Source organism: Alosa alosa, chromosome 1 (assembly GCF_017589495.1).
Source record: "Alosa alosa isolate M-15738 ecotype Scorff River chromosome 1, AALO_Geno_1.1, whole genome shotgun sequence".
Classification (NCBI taxonomy): domain Eukaryota; kingdom Metazoa; phylum Chordata; class Actinopteri; order Clupeiformes; family Clupeidae; genus Alosa; species Alosa alosa.
Window position 1 is genome coordinate 46851468 of NC_063189.1, and position 21909 is coordinate 46873376.

A 21909-nucleotide genomic window follows, 5' to 3' on the forward strand; every position below is an offset into this window, starting at 1 on the left:
AACTGCATCTGCCCTACCCTCCTTTCAGGGGGTCCAGTCCAGCGGGGGGGCTACAGATCAAAACGAAAAACGATGGTTCCATGCTATCCATGTGGGGTTACATGCCCACCAAGTTTCGTGTACCCCGGTCTTTCAGTATCTCGGGAATCCTTGACGGAAATTTGGCCATGTGAAAAAGGGAAAAAAAAAAAATATATATATATATATATATATATATATATATATATATATCTGACTAAACCTATATGAACGCCGCCAAGAAGCGTCATAATAATTTGACAGCACTCTCCATTCCGTGGTCAAAATGCCTTCTGCTGATGTTTTGATGTACTCTCCATGAACTACATCGCTGGTAACTGAGGTCTACCCCTTGATGCATTAGAGGAATACATACACATTTATATTGGACTTCTGAATGAAGATGTTTCATAGTAATGGTTAGGCTTCTATTAAATCAATCATCAGAATGACATTTGTGGTGTCAGAAAGTCCATGTTTTTTCACATTGTGACAGTCCGTCACGATACAACATTCAACCTGTTGAGCTATGAAGGCTGACGGCAAAAGCAGCCACCTTCCCTTTCCAAATGTTGCGGTTAAATAGATGCAGACACATTCAACAACATTTGCTCCTATTCCTTTTTTTATTGCCATTTTCACAAAATCAGGCTCCTGAAATGTGCATATGTTTTCACTGCTTGGTCCACTGGTCTCCCTCAGCACCATCCAGCAGAGGTTCTCGCTCACTTGCACAATCACCGTGGCACAAGACCTTGAGATTCTTGGGAAGGTTGCCAATTTTAGGACACACAAGCAGGTTGTAGAGGAGGGCAGCCACAATACCCCCACTCATGGGACCAGCCCAGTATACCTTAAAACAAGAAAGGGCAAAAGAGCACAAAACTTTAAATACTGTGTCTGTGTTTGGGGGTTAATGCTTTATTTCCACTTTGAGAGCACCTCCTTTGAAGACTACAAACTACTTTGCCATAAACTTACAGACTCTGGCACATCTGCTAGTCAACATTTTCATGTCACTCCCAATAGTGAAGGCACAGAGGAACGCACCAGTGCACATGCACACACGCACACACACACACACACACACCTACCCAGTGGTAGTCGAAGTTCTTTAATATGACTGCTGGCCCGAAAGAACGAGCAGGGTTAATGCCACACCCTGTATAACTTAACTGTAATGAAAAGAAGGCACAGAACCCCATATACAGAGGGCATAACACATTTGCTGAATCTGCATGAGGTAAAGAAAGCAGGTTTCACAAGCCTCTTGTTAATGGTCAAAGCAGCATTTACTCACTCCTCCCAGGTGTCCGAGGCACACAGAGAGACCAATGGCCAGCGGTGCTGAACCGCTAACATCACATCGCCCTTTATCTGTGGTGGCAATGACGCATAGCACAAGCTGGAGAGTGAGCAGGAACTCTATGCCAAAGCCTTGAGCAGCAGTGACTCCATTCAGCTGTGTTCAAAGAGGGAGGGAGAGAAAAAGCTTATTTTATACACACACACACACACACACACACACACACACACACACACACACACACACACACACACACACAATCATTCACCTTCTGAAATGAATACAAACTCAACCACACACACTTTTGTGGCAAACATCTTAAAATCACACATCAATTAAAATACATGAAACACGTATTTCAATGCCCCCATCTTAAAATCACACAATTAAAGTGCCCCCCCCTCCCCCAGCTCCACATGACCAGTTATTTATTGTAAACAAATTCGAATTGTGATGTGAAAAAAATAACTCATAGCTGTAAAGTTTTCCACAAAAGGCAGGCATATAATGAGATTACAAGGCCTTGAAATTTAACCTGACCCACGTATACAACCTGTTCAGAAATTATTTAAGACAGTTATGCATCAAATTATCTTCAAATAAACGAACAAACAAACAAACATTTGTATAGATTCCGTGCACGTTTGTTTCATATAGGCCTACCTGGTTCAAGCCTAAAGCATTAATGCTGGCTGGCCTTAGTCCTAAAATAACAGCACTGGCTAAGACAGCCCCTAGCATCTGAGCGGCGATATAGAACACAGCACGGAGAACACTGATCTGGCAGCTGACCAGCAGGCCCAGGGTCACGGCTGGATTGAGGTGTGCCCCGCTGACGTGCCCCAGACTTTGCGCGAGCGTGGCAATGGCCAACCCAAACGCTAGTGCCACCTTGACCTCCTGGTCGGGGCCGTTGTTGTTCTGGTTTCCGATAGCAGCCGTGATGCCAATGAATATAAAAAGGATCATTCCAACCAACTCTCCCAGGACAGCGCGCCAGAATGCCGAAGTTTTTACCTCGCTCGCCATGCTTTAGGCTACCAGTTGTTTTTAGTTAAAACCAGATGGAAAGTGGAAAAGACATGGGCCAAGGAGCACTCACACAACACAGACAGATTAGTAAGTGGATAAACTTTGCGAGCGCAGATATTTAAATCTTCTGGCGGAGAAGCTATCGGATTGCTATCTCCTAACAGGTGCAGCTAGTCTAGTCTCGCAGTCCAATTAGCAGCTTCAGTTATAAAACTGTTGCACCTGTGTTTTTTTTTAATTATTATTTCAGCAGGATTAGGGTATGGGAAAGTTTGCAACCTGCTTTTCATGAAACTTGGTTGAAGGACGCCTGGCCTTGGAAAAACCCATTACATTTGGAACTGATCTCTAAAATCCAGATTAATCCAGAATCTAGGACAGACCTCAAGTCTCATGCATTGAGCGTGAGACACACGCATTTCAGTGTCTTCACACGCTCACGCCACACATGGCATTTCTCACTCCGAGAAATTATTAACTTGCCCGCACAGACATTTCTAAGGGCTATATTTTACAAACGTGTCACACAACGTTGCTGTCTGTGGGCTCATAGTTACTAACCTATCGGCCAATAAGAAAATAGGATGTCTCAACCAATCAGGAAATAGTTTTGTTTTGATGTGGGTCCGCGGAGTCGTGGAGTGAAATTAGGCCCGGTGCTTCGTCTGATAATTTGCTGCGCAGTTGATCAAAATACCGCGGACCGACAAAAAAAGAAAACAAACGTTTCTGCGATCGATGTCATTAAACATGGAGCCATACAATAAAGTGGTGGTATGAGCGTTCATTCAATGCAGGCGCCTGCGCGAGAGAAACTGAAACTAATCGATAACGTTGGTATCAAAGCTCCGCTTCAACCTGTTGAATGCTATTTAATTGTTTAACGACACTTGACAACAACGTTAATTTTTGGAACTTCCATAGAAACAGAGCAGAGACTGTATAATACACTGTATAGCACTGAGTATTGTATAGTCAAATTTGAATATAACGTGGCCAAAAGCTATTGTAGCCTTCTTTCTATCTGTTAAAGATCAACAGATCAGTGATTTACGCCTATCTGCTCGCCAAAAAAGCTGGTATTGTGTTTCCTGAATCCTTCATTCACAGGCCTTAGGACTGAACACCACCCTGTGTCACTGGATATTTGACTTCCTCACCAACCGTTCACAAGTGGTTAGAGTGGGGGGTCTGACATCTGACTCATTAACCATCAGCACTGGTGCTCCCCAAGGCTGTGTTTTGAGTCCACTGCTGTACAACATCTACACACATGACTGCAAAGCTAACAGTAGTCATACCTCCATCATCAAGTTTGCAGATGACACAGTGATCTTGGGCCTGATTAGTAACAACAATGAACAGTTCTACTTGGATCAGGTTGATGAGGTGGCACAGTGGTGTCAATCTAACAGCTTGACACTGAATATCAATAAAACCAAGGAAATGGTAGTGGATTACAGAAGGCAGCAGCAGAACTACAGTTACACCCCACTAATGATCAGCGGGCAACCTGTAGAGAGAGTCACAAGTTTTAAATACCTTGGTGTCCACATTACTGAAGACTTAACATGGACTGTTAACACTCAATATGTTCTGAAGAAGTCCAGACAACGACTCTACTTCCTTCGTCAGCTAAGGAAATTCAAAGTTTCTACATCCATCATGAAGGCCTTCTACAGTTCAGCGGTTGAGAGTGTTCCAACTGGTAGCATCATCACCTGGTATGGGAACTCCACAGTTAGAGATTGTAGTACTCTGCAGAAAGTAGTGCGCTCAGCTGAACGTACTATAAGAACTCAACTCCCTGCTCTACAAGATATCTATTCCAGAAGAGTACTCCTAAGAGCCCAAAAGATTCTGAAGGACTCTTCTCATCCTAACAATGGATTACTAAATCAAGAAGACGCCTATGTAGTCACAAAGCCAGAACTGAGAGACTCAGGAGAAGTTTTTATCCCCAGGCCATCCGAACTCTGAACTCACACTATACTGACTTTGCACACATTCACTCCTCAGCACTCTCAAACATTTCCCAACTCTGAACTCACACTATACTGACTTTGCACTCATTCACCTCAGCACTCATGACCCCCCCCACACACACACACACCACACACACACCTACAAGACTTTTTAGCACTTTTACATCCCTCTCCCTATGCTACAGACCTTTTATTTATTTTCTTATTTCATCACACGTCAAAACAGACACACACACACACACACACACACACACATATCTGACTTATATCTAACTTTTGCACACTTTTTATTTATTATTTTTGATTTCTCCTCCATCTACCCATGTCCTTGATTGCCTAGCCTTTCTGCCCCCCCCCCCCCCACCCCCATCCCCAACACACACACTTACATCATCACTGTCATCACTTCACATACATACAGCACACTGCTTGCTACAGTAAGCCTCCTCTACATACTTGCTGCACACTGCCCCCACATACACAGCACATTGTCTTCAGGATCTTCTCCAACACACATCCTCTACATACTTACAGCACACTGCCCCCACCTACCCACCTACACACTACACACACACACACACACAGTCACTGCTCCACTCCCCTCCCCACACACACATCTTCACTGTCATCACTCACATACATTACATACAGTACTCTGCTTGCAATAGTAAGTCCCTGACCCGCCCCCCCAACACACACACTTACATCATCACTGTCATCACTTCACATACATACAGCACACTGCTTGCTACAGTAAGCCTCCTCTACATACTTGCTGCACACTGCCCCCCCCACCCACACACACACATACACAGCACATTGTCTTCAGGATCTTCTCCAACACACATCCTCTACATACTTACAGCACACTGCCCCCACCTACCCACACACACACTACACACACACACACAGTCACTGCTCCACTCCCCTCCCGCCCACACACACACATCTTCACTGTCATCACTCACATACATTACATACAGTACTCTGCTTGCAATAGTAAGTCCCTGCCCCCCCTACATACACAGCACATTATTTCATCAGGAAGCTTCTCCAACACACATCCCCAACATACTTACAGCACACTGCCCCCCCCCCCCCAATACACAGCACATTGTCTCATGAGGAAGCTTCTCCAACACACATATTGCACACTGCCCTCTCCCCACATACAAAGCACACTATCCCATCTCCCCTGCCATCCCCCCCACACACACACCAAGACCCCTGGCAGTTGGGTTAGCCCCTTGAGCCATGGATCTGCCCAATGTTTCTTCCTTGGTAAGGGAGTTTTTCCTTGCCCCTGTTGCTCTTAGGTGCTCCTTGTTGGTGCCCCCCACCCAATCCCAATCCTCCCCCACCCTTTTTATGCAGCCCTTGCCACTTAATCTACTAAACCCCTCTTCTACTGCACTTTTTACCCCCCCCCCCCCCCCCCCCCCCATTAATGCACAAATAGACTGACACCAGACATAATTTCACTGCATTTCTTACTTCCAGTAACTATATGCATGTGACAATAAACTTCCTTGTATCCTTGTATCCTTCAGGCATTATTTTTTTTCTCCATTTCCTACCAATGTATGATGCTTGCATGAGGGAAACAATATAGGGTAGAGTGGGGGAAAACGCCCCCCTTAAGGAATATGTGATATTTCTGTGAAACAAAAAGCTAAATATGTGTAGAATTGCTATCTTAGTTTTAGTTAGTTTGTCCAGAGTTAACAGTTAATTAGTATTTCAACAACAACAAAAATTGAGCAAAAGGGGCGTTTTGCCCCAGCGGTGGGGTAAAACGCCCCCCAAGGGTGGGGTAAAATGCCCCCACCCTGTCAAAGCAATGCCCCTCATACATTAATAGCAAAACCAAAAGTAAACAACTAACACAATATATTGTGGAGCAATAAAATATAACTAGAAAAGCATTTCCTGAAGGAAATACAGTGCATGAAAATACAAAAAATATTATGTAAAATATCGTACAGAGTAAAAATAAATTATATTGGTTGCTAGGTAGATGAGGTTTAATATAGTTGGAATGACTGAACAGTTAAATAGGTGGATAGTTTATATGGTTAACCCTTTAGGCGCCAGAGGTTTTTTTCCGAAACGATCAATTTTGACATCTTCATTTCAAAAGGCTATATATTAAAAGTGATAAGAGATAGAGACTTTCTGTAAATTAGAGAAATATTAAGGATGACCCAAAGTTTATGTAGAGATTAAATGTTTATATCTAATTTGCATATAATGACGTCATATGGTGGCGGCCATCTTGGATTATAGAATTTTCATGAAAAGTCGCATGTTTGAATGATAAAATGCACCACTTCTTTCCCCCCAAAATGTCCCTCACCTTCTGTATGCTATATTGCACAATACTGAATGCTCAGGTAAATAGTAAGTAGTGAACAAACTGTGTAAATCATTACTAATAAATGGCAGAAACAAACCAAATGCATGTAGCAGTAGACTGGCCTTTTGCTGTAGAGATTTTCCATTTACTACATACAGTAGGCACTCTGATTCCATGTATGGGGCACATATATATTATTCAGATGACACACAAGTAGACAAGACCTGTTTAGTTCAAAAGTTCATTTGCCACGGCAAGGCACAGATCAGGAGTGAGATGACGAGACAAGACAAGAGACAATGTTAGTATTTTTTTTTTCTTTTGTTGTTTTTTTGTTGATGTTTTTTGTTTTTTTTCTTAGCTGACAAAGACACACACATCACAAGGACATGAACACACAAAAGGAACACATAGTGTACTGTATGTCCTAAATGATCAGGGAAGTAGATAGCAAATCAACCGTGTAAATCATTACTAAATGGCTGACATTTTTTTTTATGTAGAAGGCCTTTTGCTGTAGAGATAATGACTCCCTATCCCTATCCATACAGGGCCGGCATTCCCATCATCTTGTGATAGACTATGCATGACCTAATGTGTGTGTGTGTGTGGGAGAGGGAGAGGGAGAGAGCGTGTCACCACCTCCACCATCATGCGAGCAGCATGGCCAGATCTGCCTCTGCCAAAGCCAGTGGAGAGAATTTGGCGCCTTCGGACTAGGCCTACTGTCATTCTCATTGCGACTCCCCCACACTGCCACTCGCCTCCCCCTAACTGTCCTATGAGCACTTCGACCTCGTCTAACATACCCAGTGGCATTAGACAAAGGCTTCACCACGTTACTGTCCTGGCGATTGTGGAGAGGCACACGTTCATAAGACAGAAGCTAGCGCTATGGACATTATGCTACCTCCATTATGCTACCTCCAGCCTCGTTCGCCACACCACTAACACCCTGCTAACTTCCCGATGAACCCGTGAAACATTATTCCCACCAGTGACATTGGGCAAACGATTCAACGTTTGTGCTTGGTGTAAGCTAAACTATGGAGTAAACTCTCACTGTCCAGCTGCATCATTGCAAGGCAGGGACGCATCTGAAGCCTCACTAAACGAATCACCGTCATTTTCTGAAGGCAGATATACCCCTTCAGAATCAGGGTCCGCGATTAGAAGACCCAACACTTCATTTCAGGTAAACTTTTTTGATGCCATTAGACGATAATCTAATACAAATACTGCTGGCGTTGACAATATCGGCTCTGACAAAAGTGGCTCACACAGCACACTAGCTCGGTATTTCACGCACTGATTCAATGCGCCTGTAGCTAGAAAGTTTTGTTTAAAGCGTGCCCTTTTTTTTTTTTCTTCGGGGATGACGATATGACATGTCTGCCATCTAGTGGAGTGGAAGTTGAACGAAATATGACACCCTATTTGACTAAATCGGCCGTTTTATTCAGTACCGCATCTTGTCGACTATAGTCGACTGTGGCGCCTAGAGGGTTAAATTATTTGCTAGGTAGATGAGGTTTAATATAGTTGGAATGACTGAACAGTTAAATAGGTGGATACTTTCAATGGTTAAATTATTTAGGTAGATAGTTGACGATAACTGACAGTTGGAATGGCTCTAATGTTCGCTAGTAGTTATGTTAACTATGTTAACAAAGATAATAATGCTAACAAAGTTACTATGCTAACTAGCATGCTAACAATGTTAAAATGCTAACTATATTAACCATGTGACTTAGCTAACTTAGCTAATCATTTTTAACAGTTACGCTAACTATGCTAACTAGCATGCTAGCAATGCTAACATGCTAACCATGTTACTTAGCTAATCATTTTTAGCAGTTATGCTAACTATGCTAACCATGCTAACCATGTTACTTAGCTAACTTAGCTAATCATTTTTAGCAGTTTTGCTAAAAATTCTAACAACGCTATCAATGCTAACATGCTAACTATGCTAAATAGCTATAGTGGGTAGGAGTCATAGTTGATGACAAGTAACAGTTATAATGGCTGAACAGTTGAAAAGTTCAGTAGTTTAAAGGGTTAAATTGTTTAACAGTGAAATATTGTAGTGAGGACTTTTATTTTGAAACAGTTTTTTGGCAGAGGAAGCAGTTGAACAGGATGTGTAGTCTTAATAAGGCCAGTTTGTATGCTTAAAGCCTGAGACTGGCAGTTGATCCAGGTAGCCTGAACACCTGCCATTGGATTCTAATTGCTTAATATTTCTCTAATTTACAGAAAGTCTCTATCTCTTATCACTTTTAAGATATAGCCTTTTGAAATGAAGATGTCAAAATTGATCGTTTCGGAAAAAAACCTCTGGCGCCTAAAGGGTTAATAGATAGTTTAATAATAGTTTAAAAGTAGACTGTTGAAAAGTTGAATGTATATAGTTTAAAAGTTTAAAAGTTGAATGTAGATAGTTTAAAAGTTGTTGATAGACAGCTAGTTTAATAGATAGATAGTTTAATGATCGTTTAAAAGTAGACTGTTTAAAAGTTGAATGTAAAAAGTTCAGTAGTTTAATGGGTTACATTGTTTAACAGTGGATTATTGTAGTGAGGGCTTTTATTTTGAAACAGTTTTTGGCAGAGGAAGCAGTTGAACAGGATGTGTAGTCTTAATTGACCCAGATTGTATGCTTAAAGCCTGAGGCTGCAGGTGGCCTGAACACCTGCCATAGGATTCTAATTGCTTAATGGCCATATTATGATGTCATAATCGGCAATGTTAAGTCTATCGGGATTTTTAAAAAGGTTTTCTTTAATAGTTTAAAAAGTATAAAAGTTTCAAAGTTGAAAAGACATAGCAGCTTGGTCCGTTTGAAGACCTACGTAACAAAGTTTGAATGAAGTTTCTAAGTTTAACTGTTCAAGAGAAATTGCGTATGGAAAAAGTGGTAAGCGGAATAATAATAACAAGTTGCCTAGGAAGAACAGTACAGTGCATTTTCATGCACTGTAATAAGAAGAAGTTGTTGTTGTTGCCTAGGAAGAACAGTACAGTGCATTTTCATGCACTGTAATAAGAAGAAGTTGTCTAGGAAGAACAGTACAGTACTGTAATAATAAGAAGAAGCCTAGGAAGAACAGTACAGTGCATTTTCATGCACTATAATCAATAAATTGATTACAAGCTACTATATTTGATCAATATATTGACAATAGCCAACTCTGTTTTAGTGACTGCTGAAAAACACTTGCCTAAAAATCAATTTTTCTTTTGTTTTCTTGAAGTAAAGAGCATGCATCCATTTTATGGTGGGTACTTGTACATCACCATTGTCAACATAGTGCATAGAAATAAAAACAACATTTTACTTAATCTAGTGATTAGTTTGTGAAATATAGGAGGGGGGGCGTTTTCCCCCACTCTACCCTAATTGTTGCTGTTTTGAGAAGTATTTCTTCTTATGCAAGCATCATGCAACCATGCAAAAGCAATTAAACTAATTATATCTTACATTAGTAAAGCAGTCCTCTGATGTGCATGTATAACGATATAGGCATAATAATGATTGTGATAATGATAATGACAATTTGATTTGGAGGGAGTGGGGTTGGGTACGTGTAGATGAGCCCTATGACCCCAAAGTCTGCCATAACTGGGCCTCAGGTCAAAGAAGTTTGAGAAAGGCTGGTCTACATAACCTGCATCAGATTGAGGTTTGCAGTGATGCGCCTGAAGGCACGGGTTGAGGACCCAGTCAGTTACGTCACAATATGCACATTTGTTTAAATTCATACCTACGTAATCACCATGACCAAAATTGTACTTTTTTTTTTTTACTTTGAATATTAAAAAAATATATATTGACCTACCTACCGACCCATTTTTTATTTTTTTGGCTGTTACTGCAAACAAGAATATTTTTAAGGATGGCCTCATGACTGTGAAAATGGCTGACATTGAACCACAGTGCTTTAAATGGGAGCCCCCAGTATCAGTCATCAAGGCATCAAAATCTGCCACAAACACAACACACAACATCACTCATAAACACACACACACACACACACACACGGACAGAACCACCACTGTTCAAAAGACCATTTTGGGGCTAAATGTGCTTTTTCTCATTTGGTTGTTTTCTGTTTGTTTAGAGCAGAATGAGCCACTGCTGTTCAAAGGGCCCATTTGGGTGAAATTATTATTATAATTTATGTTATTATTATTATTTACTATAGGGTTCTAGAATAAATAAAACAGTGTGTTTGAAATAATGGAATTTGTGCTCTCTCATGAAGCTGGGTCGATGGGTTATGGGGAGGGTGGGTCTGTTGATCGGGGGGGAGGGGGTGTGGTGCCACGAGAAGTTCAAGCAGACGTAGGATTTTCATGTACTTCGATCAGGGGGGAGGGAGTGTGGCACTGTGCCAATGCCACACCCCCTCCCCCCTGAGAAACAAAGTCTCACTCCTTGCAAACTTCAAAACTTGAGAGCCCTGATCTAGGACCATAACAATGCACCGTGGCACGAAATTTGGCGCTTCAAAAATACGAAGTTGCTCACCATTGGAGTCTGTCGGTAGCATGTGCTTTTGCAGGAAGTGCAATGCAATATTTACAGTTGCAACAGCTCTCAGCAATCAGGTAACACACAGATGCTGGTCCTTGATTAGAGCACGCAGAAGGAAAAGGAACATGGGCCCTCAGGGACATCAACATTAATTCAAACAATAAACGACCTGTCCTCCACCTTGTCAGCTAGATTGGACTTAATCTATAGCAATAACAATAATCATATATGCAATGTATCGGGGGGAGGGTAGATGTTAGATGTTATAGGTGTGAACTTCTATGAATGGGTAGGGAGAGGCTACTGAGAACAGACAATGAGCATGCTATTCTTGAAAATTTACACAAGCATATTAGACTTTATCAAGACTTTACATAGGATTTCACTAAGAAATATAAATACATTTTATAAAGGGAGGCATAACATGTTTTGATTTTGACACGATTATATTGTAATATTTCATCGTTGGTATTTGCACCCTGAAAACTTTGAGGCTTGCCACTGGCCATAAAGACACACAGGGCCGTAGTCACCATAGACATTGACATATACGGACATAGCAAAATAAAGAAAGAAAAAAGCGCTATAAGTGTAACGGATGCCAGCTAGCTTAGCTGTGCTTGTGGAACGTTGGTAAACCTCACTCCCCGACGCCTCAAGAGTGCTTCTGGCATGCGAGCCAGTAGCCTTGGCTATTGGCTCAATTGTTAGCACGCTCGCCTCCCGATCCGAGGTGCTGCTGTTCGCGGGTTCAAGTCCGGGCGTGTGCACAGCTGAATCGCGCAGGTTCAACACAACGCAGGTTACATAGGCCTACAGGAAACCAACACGCACCGCCATCTGAAATGTAATCAAATGAAAATAACGCACAAATTAGTGACCTAGTTATGGATCCAGAGTAGCCTAGACCCCCTGAGTGGTTTGTCCTGGTGGTTTTCTGTTTTTCGTTAGTGGCGTGCGCTATCAAAAGCTTCCATTTACTGCACCCTACTGCGGTGAGGTAGGGCTGTCAACAATATCGCAAAAGCTACCGGTACAATTTTCGCAAAACTTGTTGGAAAGGTGTAGCACAGGCTAAGGAAATCCCATACATTTTTGGAGCCGATCAGACTCAAAGGGAACTTTGAAACATTTTCCATATTGTAGCCTATTCTCACAATGATGATATAAGTCTTGATGGCTATAATTTATATAGAGCAGATAGAGGCAGTCATGGTGGAGGAGTTGCTACTTATGTATCCTCAAGTCTATCTTCTGAGCTTATTATTTCAAGAGAAAGCCCCATGCATTTTTGTTAGAATATGTTTTCATCAAAACAAACGGTTGATGTTAGGAAACATTTATAGACCCCCTAACTCTCCATCCGAATCAACAAATAATATTCTTAGTACTATTCATTCTTTAAATTGTTCTGATGAAATTATAGTATTGGGAGATTTCAACCGAAATTGGCTTGATAGGTCCTCTTTGAAAGAGAGGAATCAGTTTGAAAGCCTAAATCTTACTCAATTAATACGGGAGCCCACTAGAGTGGTGGGGAACTCTAGGTCTCTCTTAGATTGGATCCTGGTCACGCATCCCAACAGAATTGCTGATTCAGGTGTTCTATCTGATTGCTTCAGTGACCACTCAGTTATCTTCTGTGTTTGGAAAATAAAGCTACCTCGTCTGCCACCTAAAATAATCAAGGTAAGACAATTCAAATATATGAATAATGATGCATTTATTCAAGATTTGTTATGTATTAACTGGAACAGGTTGGAATTAATTCCTTATGTTGATGATGCCTGGAATTTCTTTTATACTGAGGTACTAAAGGTTATAGGTAAACATGCACCATGGGCATCAGTCAAAGTGAAGGGTAGGCATTTACCATGGATTGCTGGTGACTTCATACATCTCTTTAAGCAAAGGGACAAAGCCTGGAAAAGACACCACTTAACAAAAGATCAGGCAGATTGGATTGAATAATATAGCTGCAAGCAGCAATGAGGGGGCCAAGCAGATAGGCCGGAGTAACCATGGCAACGAAATGCTGTTAGCTCAATGCTGCAATCAGACGTATGGCCATAAGCTGTCAAAGCAAGTTTCACGCCTAGCACGCCAAAGTTACAAGGCAAAATGCATTTTTGCTAATTGCAGTGACCCTAGAGGTCAAAGGTCACAAAATTTCTTCGGCATTCACCTGATGGGGTCATGAGTCCATGTACCAAGTTTGGTTTTGATACATGCAACGATTGCTGAGATATGAGCTCACTTCCTGTTTGGCGGCTTCGCCACAAATTTCGATTGGATGTGACGGGCGAACGCTTCTATCAATTGTTACAGAAATAAATGAAGTGACAAGGCATGGTCTGAAGATGGTCTGTGCCAATTTTGGTGAAGATCAGATGAAATTTGTGACCTGTGCGAAATTGTTGGTGTTTTTGATCAAATCAAATATGGCGGCCGAATAAATTATATTGATGTGACAAGTTGCCTAAGGACCTTTCACAGTATTACCAGACACCACTAGTACAATTTAATTCTAAGCACAGCAGCTACAGGCCAAAAGGCATGTTTGTGAATTACAGCGCCCCCTAGAGGTCAAAGGTCACCAGGTTCTTGAGGGTCCTCCTGATGGGGTCATGAGTCAATGTACCAAGTTTGGTTTTGATACATGCAAGGGTTGCTGAGTTATGAGCTGATTGGCTTTTACGGGCGAACGGTAATACTTCCGAAGACAAAAAGTGATAACTTTTGTGAGGCTTGGTCTGAAGATGATCTGTGTCAAATTTGGTGGGAATCAGAGAAAGTATGTGACCCCTGATACATTTTAAGTGTTTTTGATGAAATCCAAAATGGCGGAAAATCCATCATGGCGGAAAATGACGTCATAGGGTGTGTTGAACTCGGCTTGGTCCAAGGATTCCAACAACAGGATTCCTGTTGGTGGCGCTAGAGGGTTCGAGTTGCCGACATGAAACTTGGTGACATGAATCATGGGACCGTCCCCAATCAGTGTGCCAAATTTCCCAACTTTTTACCATACGGTTCTATGGGCTGCCATAGACTCCCATTGCATATAATAATAATAATAGGAAAACGTAGAAACACAATGAGGTCCTCGCAGCTTCGCTGCTTGGCCCCCAATAAGCGATTAAGAAATGAGTGTACTGTTAAAACAAGAAAGGCCAAATCTGACTATTATAAAAATTCACTGTCAAATGATTTTACAAATCCAAAACATTTCTGGAAAAAAATACGCCCACCTGATTTCTGTTACTTCAACCACGTAAATAGTAATGTAGCAAACAGTTCTTTCTCATTTACCACAATACTTTCCATTGAGGTACAGCAGGCAATCTCTGAAATTAAAGCTGGAAGTGGTGCTGGTATAGATGGTCTGGAGATGAAGCTTATCAAGATTGCTTCTCATGTTCTAGCATACCCATTATGTGATCTATTTAATTTATCCATATCTACTTGCAAAGTTCCAGTCATGTGGAAGTGTGCTAGAGTAACACCTTTGTACAAAAGTGGTGATCCACTTGATCCTAATAATTACAGACCAATCTCAATTATTAGTAATGTAGTAAAAGTATTTGAAAAAATTATATTCAAGAGACTGTTTAAATATATTAACGAGTTTTCTATTCTTTCTCCAAACCAATCAGGATTTAGGCCCAATTATTCCACCACTACTGCATGCTCTCACTAAATTTGTTAATGATGTTACGTCTTTGGACAATAATATGTCCACTGGAGCAATATTTATAGATCTTACCAAAGCGTTTTATCTAGTTGATCACTATATTCTCCTTGATAAATTACATAACATTGGTCTTTCTGAACAGGCCATTTTATGGTTTAATTCATATCTTCACTACAGACGTCAGTGTGTACTTTTCAATGGTGCTCTCTCCCAGTTCACGATAATGGAAAAGGGTGTTCCACAAGGTTCTTGTTTAGGCCCTCTTTTGTTTTCTATTTTCATTAATGACCTCCCACAAATGTGTTTGGACAGTCAAACTCTCCTGTATGCTGATGATACAGTTATTTATTCATCAAAACATGAAATTAATTTGATTCAATCCTCACTGCAACTTGATTTTTAATACTATTCAAAAGTGGTTCTCAGATAATGGACTCATTCTGAATAAAACAAAGTCATACAGCATGTTATTTGCCACTAGGTCTGCCCGACATATCCAAGGTAATAGTATAACAATTACATTCTCAGATGGTACTTTTATGGAGAATGTTGGGGAATTTAAATATTTGGGCCTCTGGATCGACTCCAGTCTTTCCTTCAGGCCTCATATTGACTCTATAGTGAAAAAAGTAAACTATAACTTAAGATCGTTATACCGTTCAATAAATTGCTTCACATAACAGATTAGATTAAGAATTGTAACTCAGCTTTTATTTCCTATTATTGATTATGCTGACATTGTTTATATGAGTACAACAGAATCACACTTTAAATCCCTAAATGTTGTCTATAACAGTCTCTGCCGATTTGTGTTGAGATATCCGTTCCTAACCCATCATTGTCATATGTATCAGCAATTGAACCTCTTATCCCCAAAGGCCAGACGACAGCTACACTGGTTTCAGTTTGTTTATAAATGTATCTTTTTTAATTATCCTTTTTATTTGAAGCAACACTTAGTCATATATAGGTCAACTTATGGCCTTAGACACCTTGATCATCTCTTTTTTTCTGTCCCAAATATTTGTAAAGAAATCGGAAGATGTGCTTTCAAATTCAAAGCCCCCTCTGACTGGAACAGCTTGCCTTGTTCCTTAAGGTCTATCTCTTCCTTTCCACTTTTTAAGGCATCCCTCTTATCTTACTTGCAATCCGGTGACCAATGTAAATGTTTCCCTGGTGTATGACTTGCACTTTTTTTCATTAATGCACCTTCTCTCATTAATGCCCTTATTAGGATATTATGTATGTATGTGTGCACTAGTGGATATGTGCCTTTATGTGGACATGTGTATGTACAGTATGTATGCATATGTATGTACGTGTGTATGTATGTATGTATATGTATGTATGCATGGATGCATGTTTGCATGCATATGTGTGTGTGTGTGTGTGTGTATGTATTTTTGTATATGTAAGTATATGTAAGTTATATATTTGTTTGTTTTGGTGGCTTTTCTAAATATGGTTCTCTCCTGTAATATCTTAATATCTTACCATATTGATCATGTGAATATGCTTTGGACAGTGGTGGGACAGGCTGGGGTGGTTGGTTGTGAGGAAGAGCTTTGTGTGTGTGAGTGTGTTTTGTGTTACTCTGAGGACCCCCTCGAAAATGAGATGTCTCAAGGGGTTATCCTCTAATAAATGAATTTGAATTTGAATGATAGCGAAAGTGAAACGTTTTATTTTAAATTATGAATTCGTGCAAGGCCTCTTAGAAATGGTTGTTGCATCTTGCATATGTTGAAATTGTGTGATTAGCCACCAGCATAATAAAATCTAAATTAAAAGACACAATCTTATTAGGCTATAGGTCCAAACCTATGAGTCTAAGCCTTAGTTAAAAAAATCTTCAGGTGTAAGTAATAAGTCAAAGAACCACATTCTGTGTAATATAGAGTAATATCTTTTAAAGTATACATTTTGAAGACAAATGGAGTCATACCACAGGTCCAGGGATGGATTACTCAGGGGGCCCTGAAGCCCAAGCCTCTGTGTGAAGTTGGTTCTTCTCCATCCTTCTCTTTTCACAAAACTCCCCAGAAGTCATCTTCCATGGGAGAATGCCTCAGGACCCCTCTATCGGGAGGGGGCATCTGTGCCCAGGGGTTCATAATCCATCCATGCCATGCCTATGTCCGTCAAAAGTTTGGAATATCCTAATTGACTGACTTAACTAACAACTTGTTTGTGATTTTTAATAATATTGCATTGCATTGCATTTGCATGGTAGGAAATGTATTGAAATTCTGTTTGCACCACAGATTTGGTCCCCCCCAATGTTGACATCATGACTACTGCCTTGAAGACACACAATCTACTTCACCCATTGACAACAGTTTCCTGGTATGTGTCTAAAAATAAAGGGTGTATGCTGCTGTGGCAGATATTATATTGCCTGTGATCAAACTTTAGTGCAGGTCATAGTAGTCCCTATAAAATATGTTGAAAGATTTAGATTAAAGCTACTGTTATGTATGAGGTTTAACAGGGCTGTTCAGTGGTGGTTCTGTGGACAGTTGGAATACTAAATTCATTACAATCCTAAATTCATTCATTCCGAAGGCAGCTCATTAAATGATGCAGAGATGGTTCTCTGCTGTTTGTGTTGTAGTAGTACAGCAACGTTCACTCTGGTGTTAAATTGTGTGCTTATACAGGACCATGAGGAGGAGGTTTGAAACATAATTTGTTTTTCTAACTCTACATTGTAAACACTTAACCACAATTATACTAAGACTAACACTCATCCACAGGATTAAGAAAAAAAGCTTTAGAGGTATGAATTCATGCATACAGACCACCAGATGGCAGTAGCCAAACTGACAGGAGACAAAGTTATCACTGTTTTGGTTGAAAACCTTCCAACATAAGTATCATCTCTCCACTAGCAATGTGTGATAAGGTAGTTAACTGTGTGCAAATCTGCATTCACATTTGTCGTGTCTTGCAGTACATTGCAGCTACCCTGAACAGATCCACAGATGAGTAACCATTCGGCATTCAATTTAGCACAAATCAGATTCTCAAGCTCCTCTTTTTTTCACTGCCTCCCCTGGCAGTGTGTGTAAAGTTATGTGTTTGTTCTGGCTTGCTTTGCAGGAGTGCAAATGTAGCTGTCTTGTATTGCCATTGTATATGGTATATAATGCATAGGCTATATATTTTTGTAAAATAGTCTACCCCATTGGTTTAGAGTCAGGAAGACAGAAAATGGATCTGAAATATCAAGATGACAAAGATCGCCTGCTCTTCCTCAGCTAGGTCACAGTAGTATGAGAGATGTTATGACATTTTACAAAATGACAAAGTTTGAGCACAAGGTTCTTGAACAAGACAAGGAAAATTACATGATGCTTCTGCTCTTAAGCAGCCATAAAATGGAAGCCATTCCATACCATTGGCAATTTATTTCAAGGCTCAATTTATGACTTAAACAATACAACAAAAGCTAAATCCCCCATGGCTTTAAGCAAATGGAGCGTATGGGAAATGGGAGGCATTGAACTACTTCAAACTGCTGTGCGAAGGGTCACTCTGCCCCAGGATTAATGCATTTAAAATACGCTGAGGTATCAGACAAAAATACCAGACATGTTGTTTTCACTGGCTACTGATAAAAGGCGCGAGAATGTTGGGAACATCTTTTCAGAAGGTGGAGGACTCTGATACATTTCCAAACACCATCAGAGAACATCCAAACAGTGTGTTGACATTTTAATCATGTTCATTTGCACAAGAAATTAACTAAAACCTTTCTCAAAACGTGTTTCATTAGCAAGTACAAACTGATGTTGCTGGTTGTGATGGTATGTTTACTTGTCTAAAGGTTTAACTCCCCAATCATAATCAAATAGTCTTATTGCAGGCAAAAAAATGTCTGGCCAAGTAGCCTAAATTACCCAGAAATGCATCTAAATGTCAAAACAAATATATATCCAGTCAGACAGTTTCTATAGCATTTTTATTTTCAAGGACAATGGGAAACAAGTTTTCAATAACAAGTGGAAAAGAAATAGCTGTTACATAGCCAACATATGTATTCTCATTTACTTACAAAAGTGGAGACAAGGAATCCAAGTGCACACAGAGTACATATATAAAAGGATACAATAAGCATTTACATAAAAAATAGTTTACAAAAATATGTGATTCTACATCTAGAATACTGACAGTGAAGCCTGTTGTTTGAAACAGTAAAACATTATCTTACATTATCTGTAACAAACGTGCCTTGTTTGAAAGGCTATTAACAATTTCTGAACAGACAAGCGTGAATTCAAATGTTTGTGAATATTTTCTCCTGGACTAAAGACACTTTCAGATGAGACTTCCCATGAGTTGTAATCAAAGTAGAAAAGTTATTTTCCAGACAAAAAAAATAATCTTCACATGTATGGATAGACAATTTAAGAGACTGTACACAAAATGTAGGGGTTGGCAAGCTTTCACTTTGACGTCAGCTCAACTCCTGTGGGGTCCTCTGCCCCGTTGACATCGTAGTCTTTAGCCGGTCCGCTCATGAGCACCTTCATGCGGTCGGGGAAATCGTCCGTTTTTGGATATAGCAGGAAGTCATACACGAGAGCAGCAGCCACGCCTCCACACATGGGCCCGACCCAGTACACCTGTCAACAAACGGATGAGCATCGCTGTAGTCACGGATGCTGAATGTAGAACTTGGCTGGTCCTCAGCAACCCTCCATGGTTTTACTGTAGTTAATCATGAGTTAATCATGAACAAGCCATTATATCAAGGCCATGCACTTTGTGTTCTGTCACCTCAGACAATATGTGGCAGTGTTCCTGTCACTCTGACGCATGAGGTGTGAGTTTTTGACTTACCCAGTGATTTGCGAAATTGCTCGTAACGACGGCAGGACCAAAGGACCGAGCAGGATTGATGCCACACCCAGTGAAACTTATCTGCAAGGCGTGAAGAAGAGAGGGACTGGTCATTAAGTGTCTCAGGGCCACAATACAGACACCACATGCTTGCAATCTTTCTTAAACTTCACTATAGCCACAGAGTTAAGTCATCAGCATTCATCTTAGGATATAGAATACACTTTGCATGTGAGGCTCTGAGCGATACATAAAACACCACCTCCAAAATGGCTGCTATTCACACAGCAACAACAATAGCACTTTTGGAGGAAACACTGCCGTCCTCTCGTCCACATACACATGAGTAGGGAAGTGTTTTTGGCTCTACTATTAATTACTCACGGCTGTCAAGTGGCCCAGAGCAACAGAGAGACCAATGGCCAGGGGGGCGGAACCTGTCACATCCCGCCGTCTTTTATCTGTGGTTGCTATGACACACAGGACGAGCTGGAAGGTGGCCAGTAGCTCGATGCCAATACCTTGACTTGGGGTCACACCAGAAAGCTGCATGAGAGAGAGAGAGAAAACATTAGACAATAAACAGTCTGTCAAAGTACATCAGATGGATGAATGGCTTTTCATAATTGTGATTTTTCTCATCAGAGAAGGACTGGCACGACCCTGCCTCGGACAAAGGACACAAATATGCAGACATTAAGGGTGTCTGATATGCATATTCATTGAGGCTCTGTTTTTCAACACAGAGTTTTTTGTCATGGCTCTACCTTTCAGATGGGACAGACTGAAAAAAAGTTTTTTTTAGAATAGGGGGCAAATAGAGATGAATGGCCGGAGTTGTATTCTAAGCTAAAATAAAGACACATTGAATTCACAAGTTACTTCAGAATATTTTACAAAATGACAGGTCACAATGAATACCACGGGATAATGTTCTGATGGTCACAGAGAAAAACACTGACAAAGAAAACCGGCAAATACGTCAGCAGGAATTGGTTTAAATAGTCTCACATGCTGCTTTACCTACCAGCAAGTGCATAGAAAATAATCTAACTGGATCAGCAGAATTCACTTAACAAGGGACTCCCCGTTCTCTCCATGAAGATATATTTTCAGAGACACGCGTAACCCATGTTGGAGTGTTTTTTTCCCTCCTTTGACTCAAGGGGCAAGGGGTCCTTAATCAGTGAGGCAGGCCGTTTCACTGAACTCAGCAGATAACTTATTATCAGCTTTTGGGACTTGCAGCACACACACACACACACAAACACATACACATACACATACACACACACACTTGCAGTATCCTTAAAAGACAAGGTGGATCACATCAGGTCATAAACTGCAGTTCAGCACACATATTCAGTACAGTCTGTTATTTCACAGAAACACATCCTACACACAGAAGCCTGCTCTAAATCTCCATTTCCATGTGAATGTCACCAGTGGGAGAATGGAAAGAATGGGAGAAGATTTGGGTGGGGGGTTGTGTGTGTGTCTATGTTTGTGTGTGTGTCTGCTTGCCTTTGTGTATGCCTGTGTCTTTGAGTGTGTCAGTGCATGCTTGTGTGTGTCAGTCCGTGTGTGTGTATGTGTGTGGATGTGTGTGTGTGTGCAGGCATGCATGCGTGAAGAGGGGGAGAGTTGTCAACTCACACTGTTCACTCCGAGCTTGTTGTTGGTGTCCGGCCGCACTCCATAGATGATCCCGCTAGCCACGGTGGCTCCCAGCATCTGTGCCGCCATATACATGACCGCGCGCAGCACGCTGATCTGACAGCTGGCCAGCAAGCCCAGCGTGACGGCCGGGTTCAGGTGGGCGCCGCTGATGTGGCCCAGGCTCTGGGCCAGCGTGGCGATGGCCAGGCCGAAGGCCAGCGACGTCTTCACCTCATCCAGCTGGTCGTTGCCGATGGCGGCCGTGATGCTGAGAAAGATAAAGAGGGTCATGCCCAGCAACTCGGCCAGCACGGCCCTCCAGAATGCCTTGCTTTTGATCTCGCTCATCATGGGTGCAGGAAGAGGTTGGTGGTTGGTTGTGGGGGAGCCTGCTGGTGTGTAGTGGCTCTGTGCGTGTGTGTGAGAGAGAGTCTGATCACCCCTGAGAGGCTGTGAACTAACATCATGGCC

At 41.3% G+C, this 21909-nt stretch overlaps 2 protein-coding genes across 2 annotated transcripts; both read right to left on the reverse strand.

Annotated features, from left to right (window-relative positions):
- Nucleotides 1-356: 356 nt before the first annotated feature.
- On the reverse strand, nt 357-2499 carry LOC125298254 (aquaporin FA-CHIP-like). Its single transcript, XM_048248960.1, has 4 exons — nt 1988-2499; nt 1319-1480; nt 1113-1193; nt 357-871 (listed from the first exon to the last, which is right to left on the reverse strand). Exons 1-4 carry the CDS (start codon nt 2351-2353, stop codon nt 692-694), a joined length of 789 nt encoding a protein of 262 aa, XP_048104917.1. The 5' UTR covers nt 2354-2499; the 3' UTR covers nt 357-691.
- Nucleotides 2500-18879: 16380 nt separating this feature from the next.
- On the reverse strand, nt 18880-21909 carry LOC125302364 (aquaporin-1-like). The gene is made up of 4 exons (XM_048255523.1): nt 21436-21909; nt 20164-20325; nt 19780-19860; nt 18880-19562 (listed from the first exon to the last, which is right to left on the reverse strand). Exons 1-4 carry the CDS (start codon nt 21787-21789, stop codon nt 19383-19385), a joined length of 777 nt encoding a protein of 258 aa, XP_048111480.1. The 5' UTR covers nt 21790-21909; the 3' UTR covers nt 18880-19382.